Source organism: Oryx dammah, unplaced genomic scaffold (genome assembly GCF_014754425.2).
Source record: "Oryx dammah isolate SB20612 unplaced genomic scaffold, SCBI_Odam_1.1 HiC_scaffold_2, whole genome shotgun sequence".
In the NCBI taxonomy this organism is placed as follows: Eukaryota; Metazoa; Chordata; class Mammalia; order Artiodactyla; family Bovidae; genus Oryx; species Oryx dammah.
In genome coordinates, this window is record NW_024070186.1 from 49,866,779 (window position 1) to 49,887,699 (window position 20,921).

At 42.6% G+C, this 20,921-nt stretch overlaps 1 protein-coding gene across 1 annotated transcript in view; it reads right to left on the bottom strand.

Annotated features, from left to right (window-relative positions):
• The window catches only part of LOC120881593, a 114,642-nt gene extending 102,455 nt beyond the window's left edge, over window positions 1–12,187 (bottom strand). The window contains exons 1-3 of the mRNA XM_040265308.1: window positions 12,166–12,187; window positions 8,249–8,463; window positions 7,399–7,423 (exon numbers count right to left, since the gene is read on the bottom strand). Of these exons, the coding sequence (XP_040121242.1) occupies window positions 7,399–7,423; window positions 8,249–8,463; window positions 12,166–12,187 (262 nt within the window). The remainder of the gene's footprint in view (window positions 1–7,398; window positions 7,424–8,248; window positions 8,464–12,165) is intronic.
• Between the last annotated feature and the right edge of the window lie 8,734 nt (window positions 12,188–20,921).

The following is a 20,921-nucleotide window of genomic DNA, read 5'->3' on the forward strand; positions in this document are numbered from 1 at the left end:
GGCTCAGATGGTAAATAATCTGCCTGCAATATGGGTCACCTGGGTTTGATACCCAAGTTTGGAAGATACCATGGAGGAGGGCATGGTAACCCACTCTATTATTCTTGCCTGGAGAACCCATGGACAGAGGAGCCTGATGGGCTGCAGTCCATAGGGTTGCAAAGAGTTGGACACGACTAAAAACGACTTAGCAGGCATGCGCAGTCCCTTTTATTATGATTTTTTCCTTGAATATCTTTTATTAGAGTGCTTTTTGAAACAAAATTTTGTAGGTCCTCAAGGCTAAGAATAGATCTTGAGATATGAAGTCTTCACTCTAGGAGAAGGGTTTTTTGTGGTATTTTCCCAATGGATGTTCCATGTCATAAAGAAAGAATTATTTTTGATGCTGTACTTAGCAATAAGGCTCAGCTCACTTGAGAGAATATCCTAGTCTTCATTGTCTCCACTTTAACATTCTGTAATTTGTCTGGACAATTAAGGTTTTCCCTCTCTCTCTCTCTCTTTTTTTTAACTTATATTCAGACTAGTCTGGTTTGTTACTACTTAAACTTGCACTGGATTTTCCTGTACTTTTTCTATGGAATATCTTCTGATCTTTCTCTTTTCTTCTCAACTATACCTTTGAAACAGCTGCAATGTCTGACTCTGACATTCTGTCTACTGGTGGAGTCATACAGAGTCAATTATGCATCGAAATGTATCATGCACATTGTATCATGAATTATTTTCCTCTTATTTCTGATTTTATATTGCAGCTACAGCATTATTTTCAAATGATGGCTATAAATGGGTTATATGATCTAGTCATTGCCTTTCAGGATAAAGGAGTATTATGAAATTTGAGGGTATTTTTTTAAAGGTAGGAATAAAAGAGGGTATTTATTCTGATAAGAGTGAGTCTAAGGCAAACATGAAAGTCCTGTTCACCACTGTCCAGCCTCCCTGCAGTGGTGAGGTGGCAGGGGTATGGGGAGAATGCAACCCAGTTCATCAGTGAGATCTAAGCAGATGTCTGCTGGACAAAGTGTGGGAAAGCCTTGTGTTCTCTTGATGAAAAGAGACATACGTGGTTTACCTGCCTCCCTTCTCTTTTTGTCTCCTGGGGTGCTGATGCATGGCTGGAAGTGCAGCTGGTGACAAGATGATGGGTCAAGGATGAAGCCATTATACTAAAGATGGCAGTCTGGAAAGAGAAAGTATCCAAGTGCTTAGATGATATTTTTGACCTACTGAACCAAAACAAATAACCACCTGCTTACAAATATTTAATCATGGTGGCCACGGTCAGCTGACTTTTTCTGTTACATGCTTAACTAACATATACTATCTACTCCTTTACCTACACTGAATCTTGCATTGGTCTCACCTGTAGCTGCCACCCCAATGACTGCAGCATCTTAAATCAGTAGTGGTTTGGTAATCCCTATTCTAAAAAATCTGTGAATGATGTCTCTTCCAGTGTTTGTGACTATGCTTGTGCAATCTGAACATATTCGCTCCAGAGGGCTCCGTTTTAAATGCTAATTCAACCTTATGAAGAAACCATAGGGAGGAACTCGATCCAATGATTACTGCTCTTTGACACCTTCTTAGAAGGCAGCTGGGCAGTCCTCACATGGCCTGGAACCCTAAATGGCTGAATCTGAAGTTTCTGTAGAGCAGCATGTCACCATAATTTTGTCATCAGGTAACACTAGTAGTACAGAAGAAATAAAAGCAAATCTATTAACTCTGCTACGGCAAACACTTCAAGATAATTATTTAAGTGAAGTGGTTTTGCCTTAATTATGGAACATGATTCAATTAAATTACATTTGATTACCCATAACTTTTGTTCAAGGAGCACTTCATATATAGACACCTCTAATCAGAGCATAAAGCACTTAGCCAAATATTTAATCTGGTTAAATGGAAGTGAAAACCATAATGCATGGCATTCTTCATGTTAGGGGAAATCTTCAGCCATTACATCTGGGTAAGACCAGGCTTTAGAAGTAATGAGTACATATCAGAGTGCACTTGGACTATTTTGAGGAACATGGAAAAAGCAGCCAAACTATATTTGTTCTCAAAAAAAAAAAAAAGAAAAACCTTGAAATCCTTGTTATAAAATATAAAATACTGGAAATTATAGGGCAATTCATTTAATCTTTAAACAGCCAGGAGAAAATACAATAGGGACTTTAAGAGACAATTTGCCATAGGACATAGAAGTTATTTTGCCCATGAAATAGATCACTGGCCATAATTTTATGGAAAAAGATTTAGTGGACACTCAGGAACTGGCTGTTCTTTCAGTGCCTGGTTAAAACCAGGTCTTGTGTGTTGACATTGACCAACCTCCATAATGAGGGAGACACCATCCCTGCTGGTGTCTGTCCTTAAATTGGTGGCAGTCATCTGGTTTGGGCAGTTGCACTGACCAGGTCAAGCTGAGTCTTGGAGACAGACACATCAGTTTGTACTCTGTTCTGAGGCCACAGAGAAGTCACTGGAAATTTTGCCTAGTGGTCTCTGTGTCACTTCGGCATTGTTAAACTTTATCTCTATGACTGCAGAGATTGGACGGAGAACAAGCAAGAATAGAAGCCAGGAGTCCAGTGAACAGATATGGAGGTGGTGTTGGAGGAGGAGACAATGAGATGGCTTGGAGAGAGACTGAGGAAGCAGACTTGAAAGGGCCCAGTGAACTGATGGACATTGGGTTGGGATGACTATGATTCATTCAGTGAGCATTACTTGGTGCCCAGGAAGCTAAATGTCTTTAAGAAACATAAGCCAGGAGTTCTGGAAGAACACTGCATTTCCCCACCTTCACTTCATGATTGAGGAACTGGAGACCTAAAGCTGGTAAATGATGTTCCTACCTCACTTTGCCTCAAAATGTAGCTTCTCTCTTGGCTAGTTGGCACTGCAGGCTTCTCTCTGTTTGGGGGTTCTGCTTTTTATTCCCCTGCAGCAAGCATCTGCCATACAGGCCACTAGATTGAGAAGCCTTCAAAGGAAAGCTCCCATGGCCTCTGTGCTGGGAGATGAAGTGGGCAATGATGTCAGCTGATGATCTGTTCTCATGTGAGGTTCTGGGCTAGACGCTATGGTGGTGGTGGCTTAGTCGCTAAGTGTGTCCAGCTCTTGGAACGCTATGGCCTGTAGTCTGCCAGGCGCCTCTGTCCATGGGATTTCCCAAGCAAGAATACTGGAATGGATTTCCATTTCCTTCTCCAAGATGCTATATATTATCTTATTTAATGATATTATTTTATTTATTTATTTAATGACATTCAGTGCCTGGTTTGCACCAGGTCTTGTGTGTTGACATTGACCAACCTCCATAATGAGAGAGACACCATCCCTGCTGGTGTCTCTTTAATGATATTTAATAATAAAAATATTTAATGATATTATCTTATCATTAAATATATTATCTTCTTTAATGCAGAACCATCTCTGTTCCGAAAAAAAAAACAAAACTGAGATTCAGAGAAGTTAACTGATGTGTCTAAAGTTACATGGTTAGTAATTGGTGAGGTTCAACTTCAGGTCCCTCTGGTTCAAAAGGACATGCACAGCTTTACACCATTGTGAGGTGTCCCCTCCAAGGAATAGCCATCGTGGGGTGTGAAGACAGGGCTACTCGCTTTTTACCATTATAAAACAGCACGTGGCTAAGCCCAGTTCCACCAAAACCAATTTTAAGCCTATGTGCAGCTATGATCACTCGCTGTTGATGGGTACATCAATTAACACATCTGCTGAAATTTAATACTTTAGTCAATCCTTGGCAAGCATGATACAGCTGACCTTCCTCCCACTTAAAGAAGTGTGGAGGCCTTTTCCACTGTCAGAGGCAAATGAAATCCAGCTGTCCATGACTTCAACCCCAGGCCAGATGTTTTAAATGTTAAGTTTCCTGCACACTGTATCTTTTCATTAACCATTTTTTAACACTGCAGACTGCAACACATTAGTGATCCTGAAATCAATTTGGTGGATCACAACAGCCTTTCAAAATATTTGAACAGAACTGACTAGAATAGAGCTGAACAAAAAATATCAGAATGTATCCCACTGAGTGGCTCAGATGGTAAAGAATCTGCCCTCAATGCAGGAGACTGCCTGCAATGCAGGAGACCTGGGTTCAATCCCTGGGTCGGGAAGATCCCTTGGGGAAGGGAATGGCAACCTGCTCCAGTATTCTTGCCTGGAGTATTCCATGGACAGCGGAGCCTGGCGGGTTACAATCCATGGAGTCACAAAGAGTCAGATAGACTCAGCGACTAACACTTTCACTTTCACATCCCACCAAGTAAAGGGTGTTATTCTGTGACACTTGCATGTCGCTTGTGTTTGTATGCGATGACAAAGAGTATAGTTCTTACTCTGAGTTGTGGTTTTTAAAGAAAAGGAAAACCACTGCTTTGGAGGGTTCTGTTGTCCCTTTATAGTTCTTGAAAAAGCAGTTCTCTCTGCCCATGGGAGAAAGTTAACTTGCAAACAAAGAAACAGAAAGGAAAGAAGTGGAAGGCGGAGTCTTCAAGCTGGCAGGAAAATAACAGATCTCTATAAATGGAGAGATTGTTGTCAACAAGTCACCCAAGGCCAGTGTCCTCAGAGAGACTCTCCCATGTACAGTAAATGATCTTGTTGTATCAACTTGACTTTCCCACATCTCAAGATTGCTTTGGCATCCTGCTTTGTGGATACTCAACGGCTTGGTTTCCTAGATGTTGCAGCCTGAAACAGAGATGTATGTGTGCTTCTTCTTTAACTTTTTATGATGGAAAAATTTTAAGCAAACAAAAGTAGTCAGGAGAACCATGGAGAACAGTATGGAAGTTCCTTAAAAAACTAGTAATAGACTCACCATATGATCCAGCAATCCCACTCCTGGGCATATATCTGGAGAAGACCATAATTCTAAAAGATACATGGACCCCAGTGTTCATTGCAATAGCCAGAACATGGAGGCAGTCTAAATGTCCATCAACAGAGAAATGGATAAGGCAGATTTGGTACATATATACAATGTATTCCATTATTCAGCCATGGAAAAGATTGAATTAATGGCAATTGCAGCAATATGGCTAGACCTACAGATTGTCATGCTAAATGAAATGAGTCAGACAGAGAAAAAGATATGATACCGTTTATATGTGGAATCTAAAAAAATGATACAAGTGTGAAGTGAAGGCGAAAGTGTTGGTCGCTCAGTCATGTCTGGTTCTTTGCAACCCCATGGACTGTAGCCCGCCAGGCTTCTCTGTCCTTGGAATTCTCCAGGCAAGAATACTGGAGTGGGTAGCCATTCCCTTCTCCAGGAGATCTTCCTGACCCAGGGACTGAACCAGAGTCTCCATCATTGCAGGCGGACTCTTTACTGTCTGAGCCACTAGAAAGTCCAGGTACAAGTGTACTTATCTACAAAACAGAACTAGAGTTACAGATGTAAAAAACAAACTTATGGTTACCAAGATGGAAAGTGGGGAGAGGGATAAATTAGAAGATTGGAATGAACATATACATACTACAGTGTATGAGGCTTCCCTGGTGGCTCATTGGTAAAGAATTCACCTGCTAATGCAGAAGGCAAAGATCTGTAATGATCTATAAGGGGAAAGAATCTTAAAAAGGATGGATATAACTGATACTTTGCTGAAATGAATGCACAATTGTAGATTAACTACTCCTATAAAATATTCACTCTAGTGAAACTTTGCATACCATCAGCCAGCTTCAACAATGATCAGGTTGTGGTCCATCTGGTTTCAACTATATACCTTATCCACTTCCCAGATGGTCTATCATTCCATCCATAAATATTTCAGTGTGTATTCAAAGAGGTGGTCTTTGAACATTTATATCTCCTAGGTCTTCCAAATCTAATGCTCATCACTTCAGCCTAAGGAAACTGTGCTCCATAAGACATGAGGTTCTGGCCAAAATATAAGAACTGGCAATCATGTCCCATAAAAAGTAGGTCAGATGGCTTATGTTCCCTCATAACCAAAGACCCTAGAAAGGATATCTGATTACATAACCCAAGACATCTTCCAAAAAAAATTTTTTTAAGGGAACAGAATGGCTTTATGAAAATTATGACAGGGTAGACATAAGGTAAGAGCTCCTAGTCACCAGGGCTGGCCAACAGAGGCTGTCTGGTCCAGCACCACCATGCTGTAGAGGAAGTAAATGCCTGTGGATCAATTCTACTTTCAAAGAAAACTCAACAGTCCAACCTGCCTCAGACACTTCTTCGGCAAACAACTGATTCCTTCCTCATCATTTTCTGTGACCTGGCTCTGCCTCAAGGTCAAATCCAAACTCCTCAGCCAGCCTTCCACAGCCCACTGTCCCTGGGCCTCCACCCACTCATCTCCACACAGCCTACAATAATTGCCAAGCTAGTCTTCCCTCTGTCCTTAAGTGTCTCAGGCTGGGTCCCTCTGCAGGCCTTGCAAGGATGCTCCCTTGTACAGACCTTTCCTTTGCCCTCTTGCCCATACCTTTTCTGTGCTTCTCGGCCTGCCTCAACTCTCTAAGCTTTGGGAAGCCTGTGCTCTTAGACAGTCAATCTTTCTCTCCTCTTGTCTGGTGCCTGCAGTATTTCAAAGGTTCCCTTCACACTGGTGCTTTTTAATATTGCCTTTTAACTGTCTTATCCAGGTTCACCTAGTGACCTCATCTGGTCCCTCCTCTCCTTCAGGTTAATAACTGAGTATTCTCCCTTTGTGGACTATCTCTCATAGGGAATTAAATAGATGCAACATACAAGTCAAGGCAGCAGGGCCCTGTGGAACGAGAGCTTCCCTCCTCCACTGCTCAGTAACTATGGTGGACTAGTTAGTTAACCTTCCCAAGGTAACACAGGGAGAATACTATCTGTTTAGTGGTTTAAATAGGATTTCCCTGGTGGCTCAGACAGTAAAGTGTCTGCCTAAAATGTGGGAGACCTGGGTTCGATCCCTGGGTCAGGAAGATCCTCTGGAGAAGGAAATGGCAACCCACTCCAGTACTCTTGCCTGGAAAATCCCATGGACAGAGGAGCTTGGTAGGCTACAGTCCATGGGGTCGCAAAGAGTCGGACACGACTGAGTGACTTCACTCAGCAGGGTAAATACAAAAATGTCTGTTTACTCAGATGATATTTAGAATCTATGGAGATACGTTTAGAAGCTATAGAATAGTTTCGTGCCACGTCACTGAGGAAACAAAAGCACAGATTTAATTCTATCATCATTACTTTCTCAAAAGTAACCCTGGGAGACTTCCCTTGTGGCCCAGTACTTAGGAATCCAACTTCCAATGCAAGGGATGTGGGTTCAATCCCTGGTCGGGGGACTAAGACCTCACATGCCATGGGGCAACTAAGCCTGCACTGCAACTAAACAGACCCACCTGCGGCAATGAAGAACAAGCACAGCTAAAATTTAAAAAAAAGAAAAATGAATAATAAAAATCATTGAAGATATTTTTTAAATTAATGAAGTGAATATTTATTTTTTTAAAAAAAGAGTAATCCCAGGATAAAATCTTGCCATAAGCCAAGCCCATGGACATTTAAGCCAAACCTGCTAATACAGGAAGTGTACAACAGATTACCCACCCCACCTCACCCCTGCCCCACCCCAGCCACTGTTATGAGGTTTATGGGCTCTTAGTTCCCCATGCGAACTGAACCCTTAGTTCCCTGTGGGATTGAACCCTGGCCACTAAAGTGAAAGTACCAAGTCCTAACCACTAGACTGCCAGGAATTCCCCAACAGATATTATTATTAGCAGTAATTATGACAGATTCAGCAAGCTGTAATTAGCAAGACACATTAGTCCAGGTAATTAACACGGAGCTGCAGCAACAGAGCAACCTGAGCTCTCAGTGGTTTACTCCAATAAAAGCAAATCATTACTGTCATTGTTGCTCAGGTCAAACTGGACATAAGTCAAAGATTGCCCTCTATCTTAGAACTTTGAACTTGAAAATGGGACAGTGACGTCGGTCCATAAAGGAACACCACTACCTTGTCAATTACCAGAGAACCTGGAGACACGATTTAACCACCCACCCTGTTTTCAAGGTGTGCTGGAAAACATTACCCTTGAACCCACAGTGCCATCACTTATAAAAAAGCTGAAAAGAGAAAAAAAGAAAATGGAATGGTGAGACCACTGCCGCAGAAGAGAAATAAAGATGAAGCAGCCCCTTCTGCTGCCAACTGTGGGCTGCAGGGAAGGCCAGGAGGGGACTCACGAGCACATGTGCAAGCTCAGTGTACGCCCAGCTGCAGGCAGCTGGCAGGCAGCACAGGTCCCCGATTCCTTTGACTGCGGTGATACTGTTGGTATCACCAGAGGTGCTGGTGACCGTATCCAGTGAAAAGCCTTTGCTGAAGAGCTCAGCCAGCTGCCATTCGGGGCCAATGCCCACAGGTGGAGGTGACTTCTTGGGGTGAGCAGGGAGATGCCCTGGGGAGAACAGCAAGCCCACCAAGGACTCAGGCTCTCTCTGCTTGTTCTCTCAGCTTCTGTAAAAGGCCTCAGAGCTGCCTGTTTGCCCAGCTCCTCCTCCTCCCTCCCACTTCTCTCTTCTTTCTGTTTGTATGCCTTTTCCACCTGTTGCAGCCAAAATGGCAGAGGGAGGGGATCAGGCTGGTTCTCAAGGGCAGTCTGGCCCCAAAGTCCCCAGCTTCCCTGCCAGGTGTATAGCCTCTGAGAGCAGAGATCGTGTTATCACAGTTCACACAGTAGGTGCCTGTACATCTTTACAAGCAGGACAATACGTCCTCGTGTAGTGGGTTAAGGAAATGTATGTTGGAATCAGCCACACCTTCACTCAAATTTTGATTCTAAGGTTTCCTGGGCCTCAGACCTTGGCATTGTTATTTAATATCTGAGTGCCAGTTCATGGTATTGATGGGTCTGTGTGTACAATACCTGCTGTTAAAGATGTTTATATAACATCACCCTTAGTTATCAAAGTCAAAATAACATGAAAATAAAAGGTACCTAACAGGTAGTAAGTCCTCTAAAACTGATAGTGTTATTATCAATATTAGACAGTCCCTCTAGGGCAAAATTCATGTCTAACTCATCTTTTATTCCTAGTATTATCTCACATATATGTTCATAAACCTCAGCTGGTTGAAGTCAGTCTTCCAACAGTTTTTTTCTTTTGACCTTGCTGTGCAGCATGCAGAACCTTAATTCCCCAACCAGGGTTCAAAGCTGTACCCCCTGCAATGGAAGAACTGTGTCTTAACCATTGAACCACCTTGGAAGTCCCCATTTCCCCAATATTTATTTGTTGGGTGCCTCTTCCACACCAGGGGAGCTGGGGACACAATGAGAGGCAAAGTCTTGATTTTGTGGAGTTACTGTTTAAAGGGGAGAGAATGACAGTAAATAAATGACCAAATAAAGTTCCAACAAGTGGTAAGTGTGCTGAGAAAAGATGCAAGGGAACCAGAGCTAGAGAGAGGGGAGCACTGTTTTAGACTGTGTGATCCCAGAAGGCCTCACTGAGGAGGTGACCCGGAAACAGATTCCTGGGAGGATAAGTGGAAACACTGAGTCACTGACAAAATTGCTACACTCACACTTGCTGCTCCAGATCAACACTGAAAGGTCTGCATGCTTTGATCAGAGTATGACATTAATATTTCTAGTGTTTCAGCAGCCCTGAATTTAAAGGGCACTCATCCTTTTCTTGTCATTTCTCCCCTCTGAGCTCTAACTACTGAACAAAGCTAGCTCCCTTCTCCTGCCTTTTTTTTTTTTTCCAGGCACTTCATTCAAATTTTATAGTCCCTCCTCTATTCTGTTCCAAAACCACTTTGATCTTATTGTCCTTTTCCTCTCTTAAGTGTTCCACGGCCCTTTTCTGCAGAAGATGCACATTTTCAGCAAGGCTCTCATCTCCGTGTCCTCTGAGAATATCACAGAACAGCTAAAAGTGCTGAGCGCATTAGGGGAGCAAGAGCTGCAGACAAGGGAGGGGGGGATGGGGGAAGGTCAGAGAGAGCTGAGCTGACAGAACTGCCCAGGCAGGCGTCCCAGGGCAGGTGTGGTGGCTCTGGGGTGAGAAAGGCTCTGAAAAGGACTTGGAAACCAAGAAGCCATCACTGGATGCCCAGAGCTGACTGTGTGTTAGAGCCTCAGCCATGAAGCTGTCCTCTGCTCCTGCCACCCCTGACTGACTCTTCTACATCCCAGAGGGCTGTGGTGTGCCCGGGCCTCAGAGGTGGCAGAGGGACAATTCAATCACACAGGGAGTTTATCAGCTTTTCTTGACTGTGACAACCCAACATAGGGCTGACGACAAAGCATGTGCAAAGGTCTTCTATGCACCTTGGTTGAAATCCTGGCCATGTCTTACACCACTTGTAGAGCTTCCTGGGTGGCACTAGTGGTAAAGAAACCAGCTGCCAACTCAGGAGATATAAGAGATTCTGGTTTGATCCTTGGGTGGGGAAGATCCCTTGGAGGAGGGCATGGCAACCCACTCCAGTATTCTTGCCTGGAGAATCCCATAGACAGAGGAGCCTGGTGAGTTAGTCCATGGAAGTTGCAGAGTCGGACATGACCGAAGTGACTTAGCACACACTCAAACACACCACTTGCACAATTTCTCATCTAACATTCTACTTTAAACTGATTCCCTGTTCTTCATGTTCTTCTTTTATTTTCAAGGAAATCTTTAAGTCAAGAGAAAAAAAAAGAAACTAGTAATGGGTCAAAATAAATACAATGAAAATGAAACAATGATATTAGTGTTAGTGCAAATACTGTTGCCTGCCAAATGGTCTAAATTTAAGATTATATGTTTCAATCTCTCTGATAAAATTTTTTAAAAAGGAATTAGATTAGCAAGTATTTAAAAGAGGTATTAAAGTTGTAGTAACACATTTTTATTTTATCAGGATTGATAGAGAATTGAAAAAGAAAAAGTAGTCTCAATACTAGTTCAATGTTATGAAATACTGTGTCTGCATGACAGGTTAACATTTAAGGAAATTCGACAGTAGGTTTGGGTACGGCCCTTTCTCTCACTGCCACCTGCACTGTGGACTCTGGTAGTGATCAAACTCTGGCCCCACAAGCAGGTTTTCCAACCCAAGCAACTTGTCTCAAGCTCTCTCATTGGAAGGGCCTTGATGACCACACTATAATTATAATCCATTGAGCTCTTATTATGTGCTAAGATCTTAAAGTGTCTGATTTTAAGTCTCACATTAAACCTCCAAGGCATGTATTATTATCTGCATTTTAGATATGAAGAAGCTGAGTTATGTCATGATTCAACTCCAGGACCCTTTTACTCCAAAGTCCTTGCCCTGGCCACTCTCCTTCCTATCTCCCCCACCTTGGGAGATAAAAGCTCTTGGAGTTCTTTGTAGGATCATTGATTCTACTCAGAGGAATGGTTTTCAAACTCTTTGTTTAAACCTTTCCTTCAGTCTTCTACTGTTGTGTAACTAATGACAGGAAAACATAGAGGAACGAAACTGCATTTTATTTTGAACACAGTCCTGAGGTTCTTGACAAGGCAAGCAGAATGGGATTATCCCTGCTCCGTGTGATGTATGCTGGAGACAGAACATCCAAGATGGCATCTTCGGGGCCACTAGGATGGCTCTGATGGCTAGGGGCCGGCCAGAACAACCTGACTGGGGACACATGTTGGCGCCTCAGATCTCCTGGTGGACTGCTTTCTTGGCTGTCTGCCATGTGGTCTCTTCAGTAGAGGAGAACTTCTTAGATGGCACCTGAGGCTCCAAGCGCCTGCCTGTCGAGGGGGAAGTGGGAGCTGCCATTCTCTTAAAGATCCTTTTAAAGCATCACTTCTGGCACATTCGTTGATCAAAGCCCAAATTCAAGACCAGGATAAATAAACTGCACTTCTTGATGGGAAAGTGAAAGAATGTCTGCTTTCATCTGCCACCACTTTGAAACCTTCAAGAGGTGAAATCCTACACAGCATTTGAGTGAACAAAACTGATAAAGGAAGGGAGGCATATTGGTTTGAAATGGGGATGTGGGAGGAGGTTACAGAGCCTTGCCCCTCCCTGTTGCTTCCTTACACTTTAGATGAAACTGAGTTCTCTAGGAAAGACAATGCTTAAAGACTAGCCTGGATGACGACAGAATAACAAAGCCCAAACTCCTTACCATGGTCTGCAACGCCCTCCATGATCCTGCCTCTGTCTTCCTCTCCCACCTCGCCTGGACTCCTGGTCCTCGCCTGCCCTGGGTCTGCTCTCTAAGCTCTGCCCTGCTAGCCTTTGTCCTGTTCTTCAAACACAGTCCTATCACAGGGGCTCTGCCTGAGATAATCCCATTACCTAGAATTCTCCTCCCTTGGGTTTTCACATGATAGGTTCTATCTTGCCATTCAGATCAGAGAGAACTTCCCTTGCTAAGACAGCCCTCCCCAAACACTTTCTATTGTATTAGCTTATCTCCCTTTTAACACTTAATATCTAGAATGTATCATATTAAAAAGCTTCCCTGAAATCTAAAAAAAAAGTCTACAAATGAACTTAGCTACAAAACAAAAATAGAGTTACTGATGTAGAAAATAAACTTATGGTTATGAAGGGTTGTAAGCAGAAGGTAAGAGAAGGATGGATAAATTGGAAGGCTGGGATTGACACATACACACTTCTATATACAAAATAGATAACTGATAGGGACCTATTCTATAGCACGGGGGAACTCTGCAATGATCTATATGGGAAAAGAATCCAAAAAAGAATGGCTATATGTATATGTATAACTGATTCACTTTGCTGTACATCAGAAACTGACACAACATTGTAAATCAACTCTACCCCAAGTTTTAGAAAAAGGAGCCCCCAAGTGCAGGGACCCCGTCTATTTTGTTCACTGTTGTCATTCCCGGCACCCAGCATAGTGCCTCCCACTTACTAGACACTTGATAAATATTCGTTGAACAGCAAGGTGATAACTGAATGAATGAATGAATGAGTGAATAACACTCAGTAGGAGGCTAATTTGCCCTCTCTTCTCTTCTCAGTGTGTTCCCAGTGCATTCCAGAAGAGGCTGGAACCTTTGAGGCTGTGTAACTTATGGTTCCTGTGCAGGAAACAATAATATTAATATGACTAATATAAACAGCCTTGACAGGGGCTTAGTCATTCCCCCTCCCTTTAGCCCCCTCCCGGGTATCTCAAGCCTCCTCAAGTGCTTTTCCAAGTCAAGTTGTCCCAAAATGAGGCCGCGGCTATAGTCAGCTCTGACCAAATTCACACAGGTCCTGGGTAACATGTTTCGCTGCACCACTCTAAGAACCCCTACCAACAACTGCTCTAGGGTGTGGCCTTCGTGTAGCTCTATGGCCCTGGGTCTGTGATGCTCAGAGGCGGACAAGGATGGTGTTTTTCTAGCCTCTTCCTCATGACTGGCGCCCAGAGAGCATTCCATCTGTGCCCTGGTTATTTCAGCTTCACTGTGCCCAGTGGAGATGTGTATGTCCAAATGTCCCCTGAAGCCACTCTTTCAGAGAACCCAGCTGGTGAAGCCAAGTCTTAAAGGGGCTCTGTCAGCTCGAAGCTCAGAGTGTGAAATGAGAGCTTTGCCCCCAAGACCCTATTGAGAAACGAGAGAAAAGAGTGTTCCTTTTTAGACAGGGCCATCCCTTTGGACGGGGCTAAGAAAAAGGACGTCTTCCACTGCTGACCAGAAGAATGTATGAGTTACAAAGAATAACCTCAGTCCTATGGCTCTAAAGAAGGCCTCTGTTTGGAATATGGTTCTCATAACAGACAGCTTTTGTGCTATCGCAAAGTATTTAGGCAATTCATTCTCAGAGGGTTCAGAAAAATTCACTTGGGACTGCAACTTGAACATAAAGATGTTCCTGTTCCCATCCTATGGAAGACTTTTTTATTTCTCACAGATTTCAAAAGCAATTTTGATCAGTTTTAAGGAATTATAGAAAAAGAAGAAATAGCTCATGCTTTTAATTTATTCATGAATGTGATTTTTGTTCCCCCAAGAGTTACCCCAGCTGTGGAGGAAGATCACAGATGTGAGTTCTAATCAGCAGAGTTGGTTTCCATTTGCAACCCATGTGTTCCTGGAACTCATTCTTCCTGCTACCATCACTGTCACCTGGGGATGCCAACAGCGCTCCCACACAGGAGAAAGCCGGACCCCCACCCCAAGCATCACAGGTTTTCAACCAAACTCTGGCCAGTTGTTCTTGTTTGGGCAGTGGGAGGGGGCAGTTCAGTTGAGAGACTCCTCTCCAACACTGAAACTAGGTCTATGTAAAGCAAATCAGTAGAGACAGGAAATATATCAGTTTTGCCTCGGGCTGGAGGTGAGAATAGGTATTGACTACAAGAGTGAGCTGTTGTAGCATTAGAAAAAAATTTTTTTAAAATATTTAGTTATTTATTTGGCTATGTCAGGTCTTAGCTGCAACAAATGGAATCTTTAGTTGCAGCCTGCAAACTCTTAGTTGTGGCATGTAGGATCTAGTTCCCTGATCAGAGATCGAACTCAGGCTCCCTGCATTGGGGGTGCAGTAGTCTTACTGCTGGACCACCAAGGAAGTTCCAGAACTGTTTTAAAATTGAATTTTTGTGACTGTTAAACAGATCTATAAATTTAGTTAAAGGAATTGATCTACATACATACTTAAAATGAGTGAGTTTCATGCTATGGAAATTAAACTTCAATAATACTATTAAAAAATTTTTTTTTAAAGAAACCACGTCTAGAAATAGGGCCATATCTTTTACTTTCTCTTACTTCTGCAGAATTTTCCCCTTTCCTCAGTCTCCTAAGGACCCCAGAGCCCAAGACAGCCATTGTTTATTTTTCTTCATCTCAGTGCTGACTGTAAATTTCAATGCCCACTTACCTGTTTATCCTAAAGAATCCTCATGCAGCTAGAAATTCTGGGTGGTGGTTGCTTTGTGTGTGTTTTAGTCACTAAGTAGTGTCCAACTCTTGTGACCCCATGGACTATAGCCTGCCCGGCTTCTCATGAGATTTTCCAGGCAAGAATACTGGAGTGTGTTGCCATTTCCTTCTCCAGGTGGTTGCTTTGCAGTCCCCTAAAAGTGTGCAGATTTCCACTACCTTGACCTCTCTAACCAGAGAATTATCAACCTAAATTCAGTCACACTGAAAGCTAACTATTGCAAACGTGGCTAAAGAAGAATTTTCTTTTCTCAGACACACTGTCTATGGATGGGAAAATTTGTCTAGATAATAAACACTTCATACTTTGGGGACTAATAGAAGCTAACAGACCTTATGTGAAGGATCCTCAGTTTTGGCACTTCATAATTTCATACGGCTTCCAACCCCTCCCCCAGAATCAGCAGCTCTCCTGAATGCTTTGGAAAAGATCCTCAAGGTCATCAGTTTCGAGACTTAGCTCAGAATGGATGGGGAGGTGGGGCCACAGAAACAGTAGGTCTTGGTTTGTGATACACTGCCTTGATCTTAGGCCGCTGTCCTTTAAGGCAGTGGTTCTAAAACTGTGAGCCAAGGATCTTTTGACTTGGAGCATTAATCTCCACAGTGTGTACTTTAGGGGCATGAATTAATAATTAAGTTGTGATCAATTTTCTTCTGATAGTCCTTCTTGGTGTCTCATCAGGAACACCACCACCCATCAGGAGAGCCTTTCTGTGTCCACAAATAGGAGATTTGAGGGAGACTGGAAGGGGAAGAAAAGGAAAAGGAGCAGTCCCTAGACTGAAAATGTGTATAGAGACCTGTGACCCAGTGTGCTACACTGAATGCTAAGGCCTCACTTAGAGAATGTTCTAGGATCATTCCTGGGGCAGGGTCCTGCGGGATTCACCACAGGCAAACCATTTTCCCAGCCTTGTTTAAAACCCTGGAAATAGAAAGCCACCATTTGGAAAACAACCACCATAATAATCACTGCAGTCCAGAATCATCAAAGGACACTAAAATCAGCGGACAGAAGTGTGACAAGAACCATCATATTTACATATTCATGTAAGATGCCTGTTAATTACAAAGGGAGAACAATCAGCATAGAGTGGGGAAACCTGCCAGAACCACCTTAACCAGGTGATAGGTGTAAGAATATCATTAACAGCACATGTAGACATCATGCATTTTCTGATACAATGCACCGAGAAGGGTATTATTAGCAGAAATATAAGACCTGAACGTAAGCAAGAGGAGACATTACACAAACCCATTTTGAAAGGCATTCTATAAAATAACCAGCCAGTATCTTTACAAAATGTCAAAGTCATGAAAAATAAAGGCTGAGGAACTACCCAGACTCAATGGATTTGGATCCTCATTCAGAAAATGGACATTAATGAGACATTTGATAAAATTTGAATAGGTTCTGGAGATTGATTGTACTGTATCAGTGTTTACTTCCTGGTTTGGATCAATGTTCTACAGTTATGTAAGATGCTCACATTTTGGGGAATCTGATTAAAGAGCATATGAGAATTTTTTCCACTATTTTTACAACTTTATTGAAAGTCTGAAACTACTTCAAAGTGAGAAGTTAAAAATAATCTCTAAGGAATTCCCTGCAATCCAGTCGTTAGGTCACTATGCTTCCAATGCAGGTGGTACAGGTTTGATCCCTGGTCAGGGAGCTGGGATCTCACATGCCTCATGGCCAAAAAACCAAAACACAAAACAGAAGCAATATAACAAACTCAATAGAGACAAAAAATGGTTCACATAAAAAAATCTTCTAAAAAATAATAATTTTAAACACAGATGAAATATAGGGAAAATAACCATTAGAGCAAATTTGATCAACAAGCGAAGATTTGAAATAGCACAGGTACTCTTTCATTCAACAAACTAAGTGCCAGCTAGGCCAGGGGCTGTATTTGGTGCTGGGAATTCAATGAGAAAGACAGGGCCAGCTATCCATGAGGCCTCAGTCTGGACTAGGAAGATTCAGACAGTAAAGGATAGCATGTTGTGATGAGTGTTAGATTATAAACGTGAACCAAGTATTATGGGAATGCAGAGGAGAAGAAGTAATAAATTAGGGTGTGTTTTAAACGAACAAAAGCCAGCCTGAAGACATTACAAAAGCATGGGAAACGACTGAGCAACTTCACTTTCACTTTTCACTTTCATGCACTGGAGAAGGAAATGGCAACCCACTCCAGTATTCTTGCCTGGAGAATCCCAGGGACAGAGGAGCCTGGTGGGCTGCCGTCTATGGGGTCACACAGAGTCGGACACGACTGAAGTGACTTAGCAGCAGCAGCAGCAGCAGTAGAAGGAAAGAATGAGTGAACATGAGAAGAATCAGGGAGGTACAGAGAGTAGGAGAGAGTGGGAAGAGAAGCAGCAGGTTGGCAAAAGAACAGCAAAAAGATGTGGGAGCAGCTGGAGAGAGGATGGTGAGAGGGCTTGTAGGTAGTGTGACAGGCGGTGATTGGGGTGGGCAGCGACAGTGGAACAGGAAGGGCTTATCCCTTGGCATGGAGAAGCGAGGGGCTTTCTTTGTTGGATTGCTGGGCTCAGGAAGAGATCCTGTGGGAAACAGTACACCGTGAGGCCACAGAGATTGTGAGAGGGGAGACTGACAATTTCTTAGAAGGCAGAGAAGGGTTGCTCCCTCTCAGGCAGAATCAGTTACTGTTGCCCTGGTAACAAGAAAGCCAGAGGGGGCAAAGAGGCTGACACTTCTGATGTAGAAAGGCAATGGCAGGCTCTTTTTCAGCATCATCTGCTCCTCCTCTTGCCATGCTGACCCGAGTCACTGTCCTAAGCCATTCCCCTGTGACCTATAGCAAAGAGTCCCTGCGTGCCTGGTTGTGTCTGACTCTTTGTGACCCCATGTACTGTAGTTCATCAGGCTCCTACATCAATAGAATTCTCCAGGCAAGAATACTGGAGTGGGTTGCCATTTCCTCCTCGAGGGGAGTCTTCCCAACCCAGAGATCAAACCTACATCTCTTGAGTCTTCTGCACTGGCAGGCAGATTCTTTTACCACTGAGCCACCAGGGAAGCCCCACAGGACACCTCCCTGAGTGGACTCAAACCACCAACCTTCCAGTTAACCTCCAAACTTGCTAGCCGATTGAGTCACAGAGAAAGAGCGGAATCTGGATTGCCACTTTCCTGCACCTCAAGGAAAGCTCTGGTGAAATTCACTGGTCTCAGAAAGTTCAAGACTCAAAAACCAAGACCTAGAGTTGTGATTGTGATTCAGTCTGAGATGACTTAGTTCCAGATGGAAGGTAACTAGAACTCTCCCCAAGAGCTCATTTATCAGCTCTTCTTACATTTCCAAGCATGGAATGACTAATTAAGAGATCTGCTTTTCCTGCTTAGCACTGATGATGGCTAGGAATACAATGCGTGTGAGTTACATACCACGCCTGTTGGTTCTTGTGGGTGACTTCACTGAGTCTTAAAGGAGGAAAATAGAAAACCATTAGTGATAATCTCCTTCTTGGGACAAAGATCCAAGACTTGGGAGGCTAAGCCTCTGGGACAATCAAGCCAGAAAGGAAGGGAAACATGTCCAGGCTGCATTTAAGACAAGTCTAAATTCTAAACTGAAAAGAAATGTCTGCCTCAACTAAATAAGTGTACCAACAATGAGCCAGCACTGTGCGACAGGCTGATAGTTATTTGAGTGTGCTGTGGGTGTGTGAGGAAGAGAGAGGAAAGTGGTGTGCTCCCTGCTGAAAAGATTCTACAAGTCACGGTAGATGCAAAATGAGATATTTCTTCTTCTACAACCATATTTAGACAGCTTTTTATTTTTAATTTCTGAGTGTGGCCAGCAGATGGGGATAGTTCTTTATTGGTAGGTAATACAGTATGTCCCCTACATACGAACAAGTTCTGTTCTGAGAACGCGTTTGTAAGTCCAATTTGTCCATAAGTCTAACAGAGCTAGCCTAGTTACCCTACTAACACAATTGATTGTATAGTACTTATTGTGATAGGCTTATAATACTTTTCACACAAATAATACATACATAAAAAAACACAAAAATAAACATTTTCAATCTTACAGTACTGTTCGTTGAATAGTACAGTAGTACAGTACAACAGCTGGCACACAGGGGTTGACATTGAGTCAACCGACAAGAAGAGTTACTGACTGGAGGAAGGAGAGGAGGTGGGAGATGGTGGAGCTGGTAGATCATCAGCAACAGGAGATGGAGGGCAAGCTGCAACGTCTCCCATGCCTGATCTGCCCTCTTGAGAAAAATGATCCAGTGATGTCTGGGTAGTAGCATGTTCCCTTCTTTGAAAGTCTGAAACTTAAAGGTTCATATGTAGAGGACTTACTGTAATCAATCTCACCAATAGCCTATTTTGTAACTTTCTAGGATGAACCGAACAGAGAAATCAATTTAGCATTCTTAGGCCTAGATATTTCTTAGATAAAACCAAAAGGATACAAGATAAGTATACTCAAGTAATAATCACACTTATCCTTCTCTAAATATTTATTGGACACTATGTACCAGGCACTGTATTAAACATTTTAACCCTTGGAAGAGCCCTAAAATGTTAGATGCTTGGTCATGCCTGATTCTTTGTGACCCCATGGACTGTAGCCTGCCAGGCTCCTCTGCCCATGGAATTCTCCAGGCAAGAATACTGGAGTAAGTTGCCATCTTCTCCTCCAGGGTATCTTCCCAACCCAGGGATCAAACCTAGATTTCCTGCATTGCTGGCAGATTCTTTACTATCTGAGCCACCAGGAAACCCCATGAGTACATAATATACCAATTTAGTTATCCAAAATCAGAGAGCTAGTGTGTGGTGGAGTTGAGATTTTATCTGTGTGGCTCCAGAGTCTGCACTCTCACCCAATTAGATCCTGCTGAAGTGCAACTCGGGATCTGATGATAGATAAACAAAGTTTGAGTCTGATGGGGGCTAGAGGAAGGAATATAATAAAATATAGATTAAGGGCTCACAGCAAAGGAAGAATCACTCCAGAAACAGAAGAAAATGTCAGACATGTACTTCTTCAAACTTTCAAAGAGATTAGAGAAAATATGGACTCTCTGGAAAAAATAAAACTCGAAGAAATTGGAGAGATCAAATAAGACAACAACATTAGTTTAAAAATGAGACAGTAGAGATTAGGAGAATAAAAGAAAAATAAAGAAGTAAACATTATAAAAATGGAAGACATATTAAAAGGAAAAAGAATAGACATTGCTGGAAACAGGAAAAAATTTAACATAATATTAATGGTTTGCAGGAATATGATAGAGACATAAATAAGAAAGTGAAGAAAAAATAAAAATTCTACAGGGCTTCTCTGGTGGCTCAGATGATAAAGAATCTGCCTGCAATGCAGGAGACCCAGGTTCAGTCCCTGGGTCGGGAAGATCTCCTGGAGAAGGGAATGACAACCCACTTCGCTATTCTCGTCTGGAAAATCCCATGGACAGAGGAACCTGGAGGACTACACTCCAAGGGATCCCAAAGAGTCAGACACAACTGAGTGACTAACCCTACCACTACAACTACAGATATTCAGGCAGAGTCAAGTCACTCAATAAAGGCTGAGTCAGGCCAGTTTCAGACTTGTCCACACTATCCTGCAATGTCCGATGTCAGAAAACAAGGAAACAATGTTTGTAGAATTCTGAGTGAAAATGTGATCTAGGAATTTTAAACATGCTACATATGTCTTCATTCACATTGAAGAAGTAAAAAGTAGGCATTCTCAAATATGCAAGAACTCAAGACAAATGGCATCTCTGAAGTTTTATAGAAAAAACTATTCAGTGATGAAATCCAGCCTGCTGGTGGTATTGAGAGCATGTAAACATAATGTTAAATTCATTTCTATACCATCCCTTGAATAGATAGAATAAAGTATATTTAAAAATCAAAAAAAGAAATTATTAAGTAATATAGTTAGCATTGCAAAATCAGTGA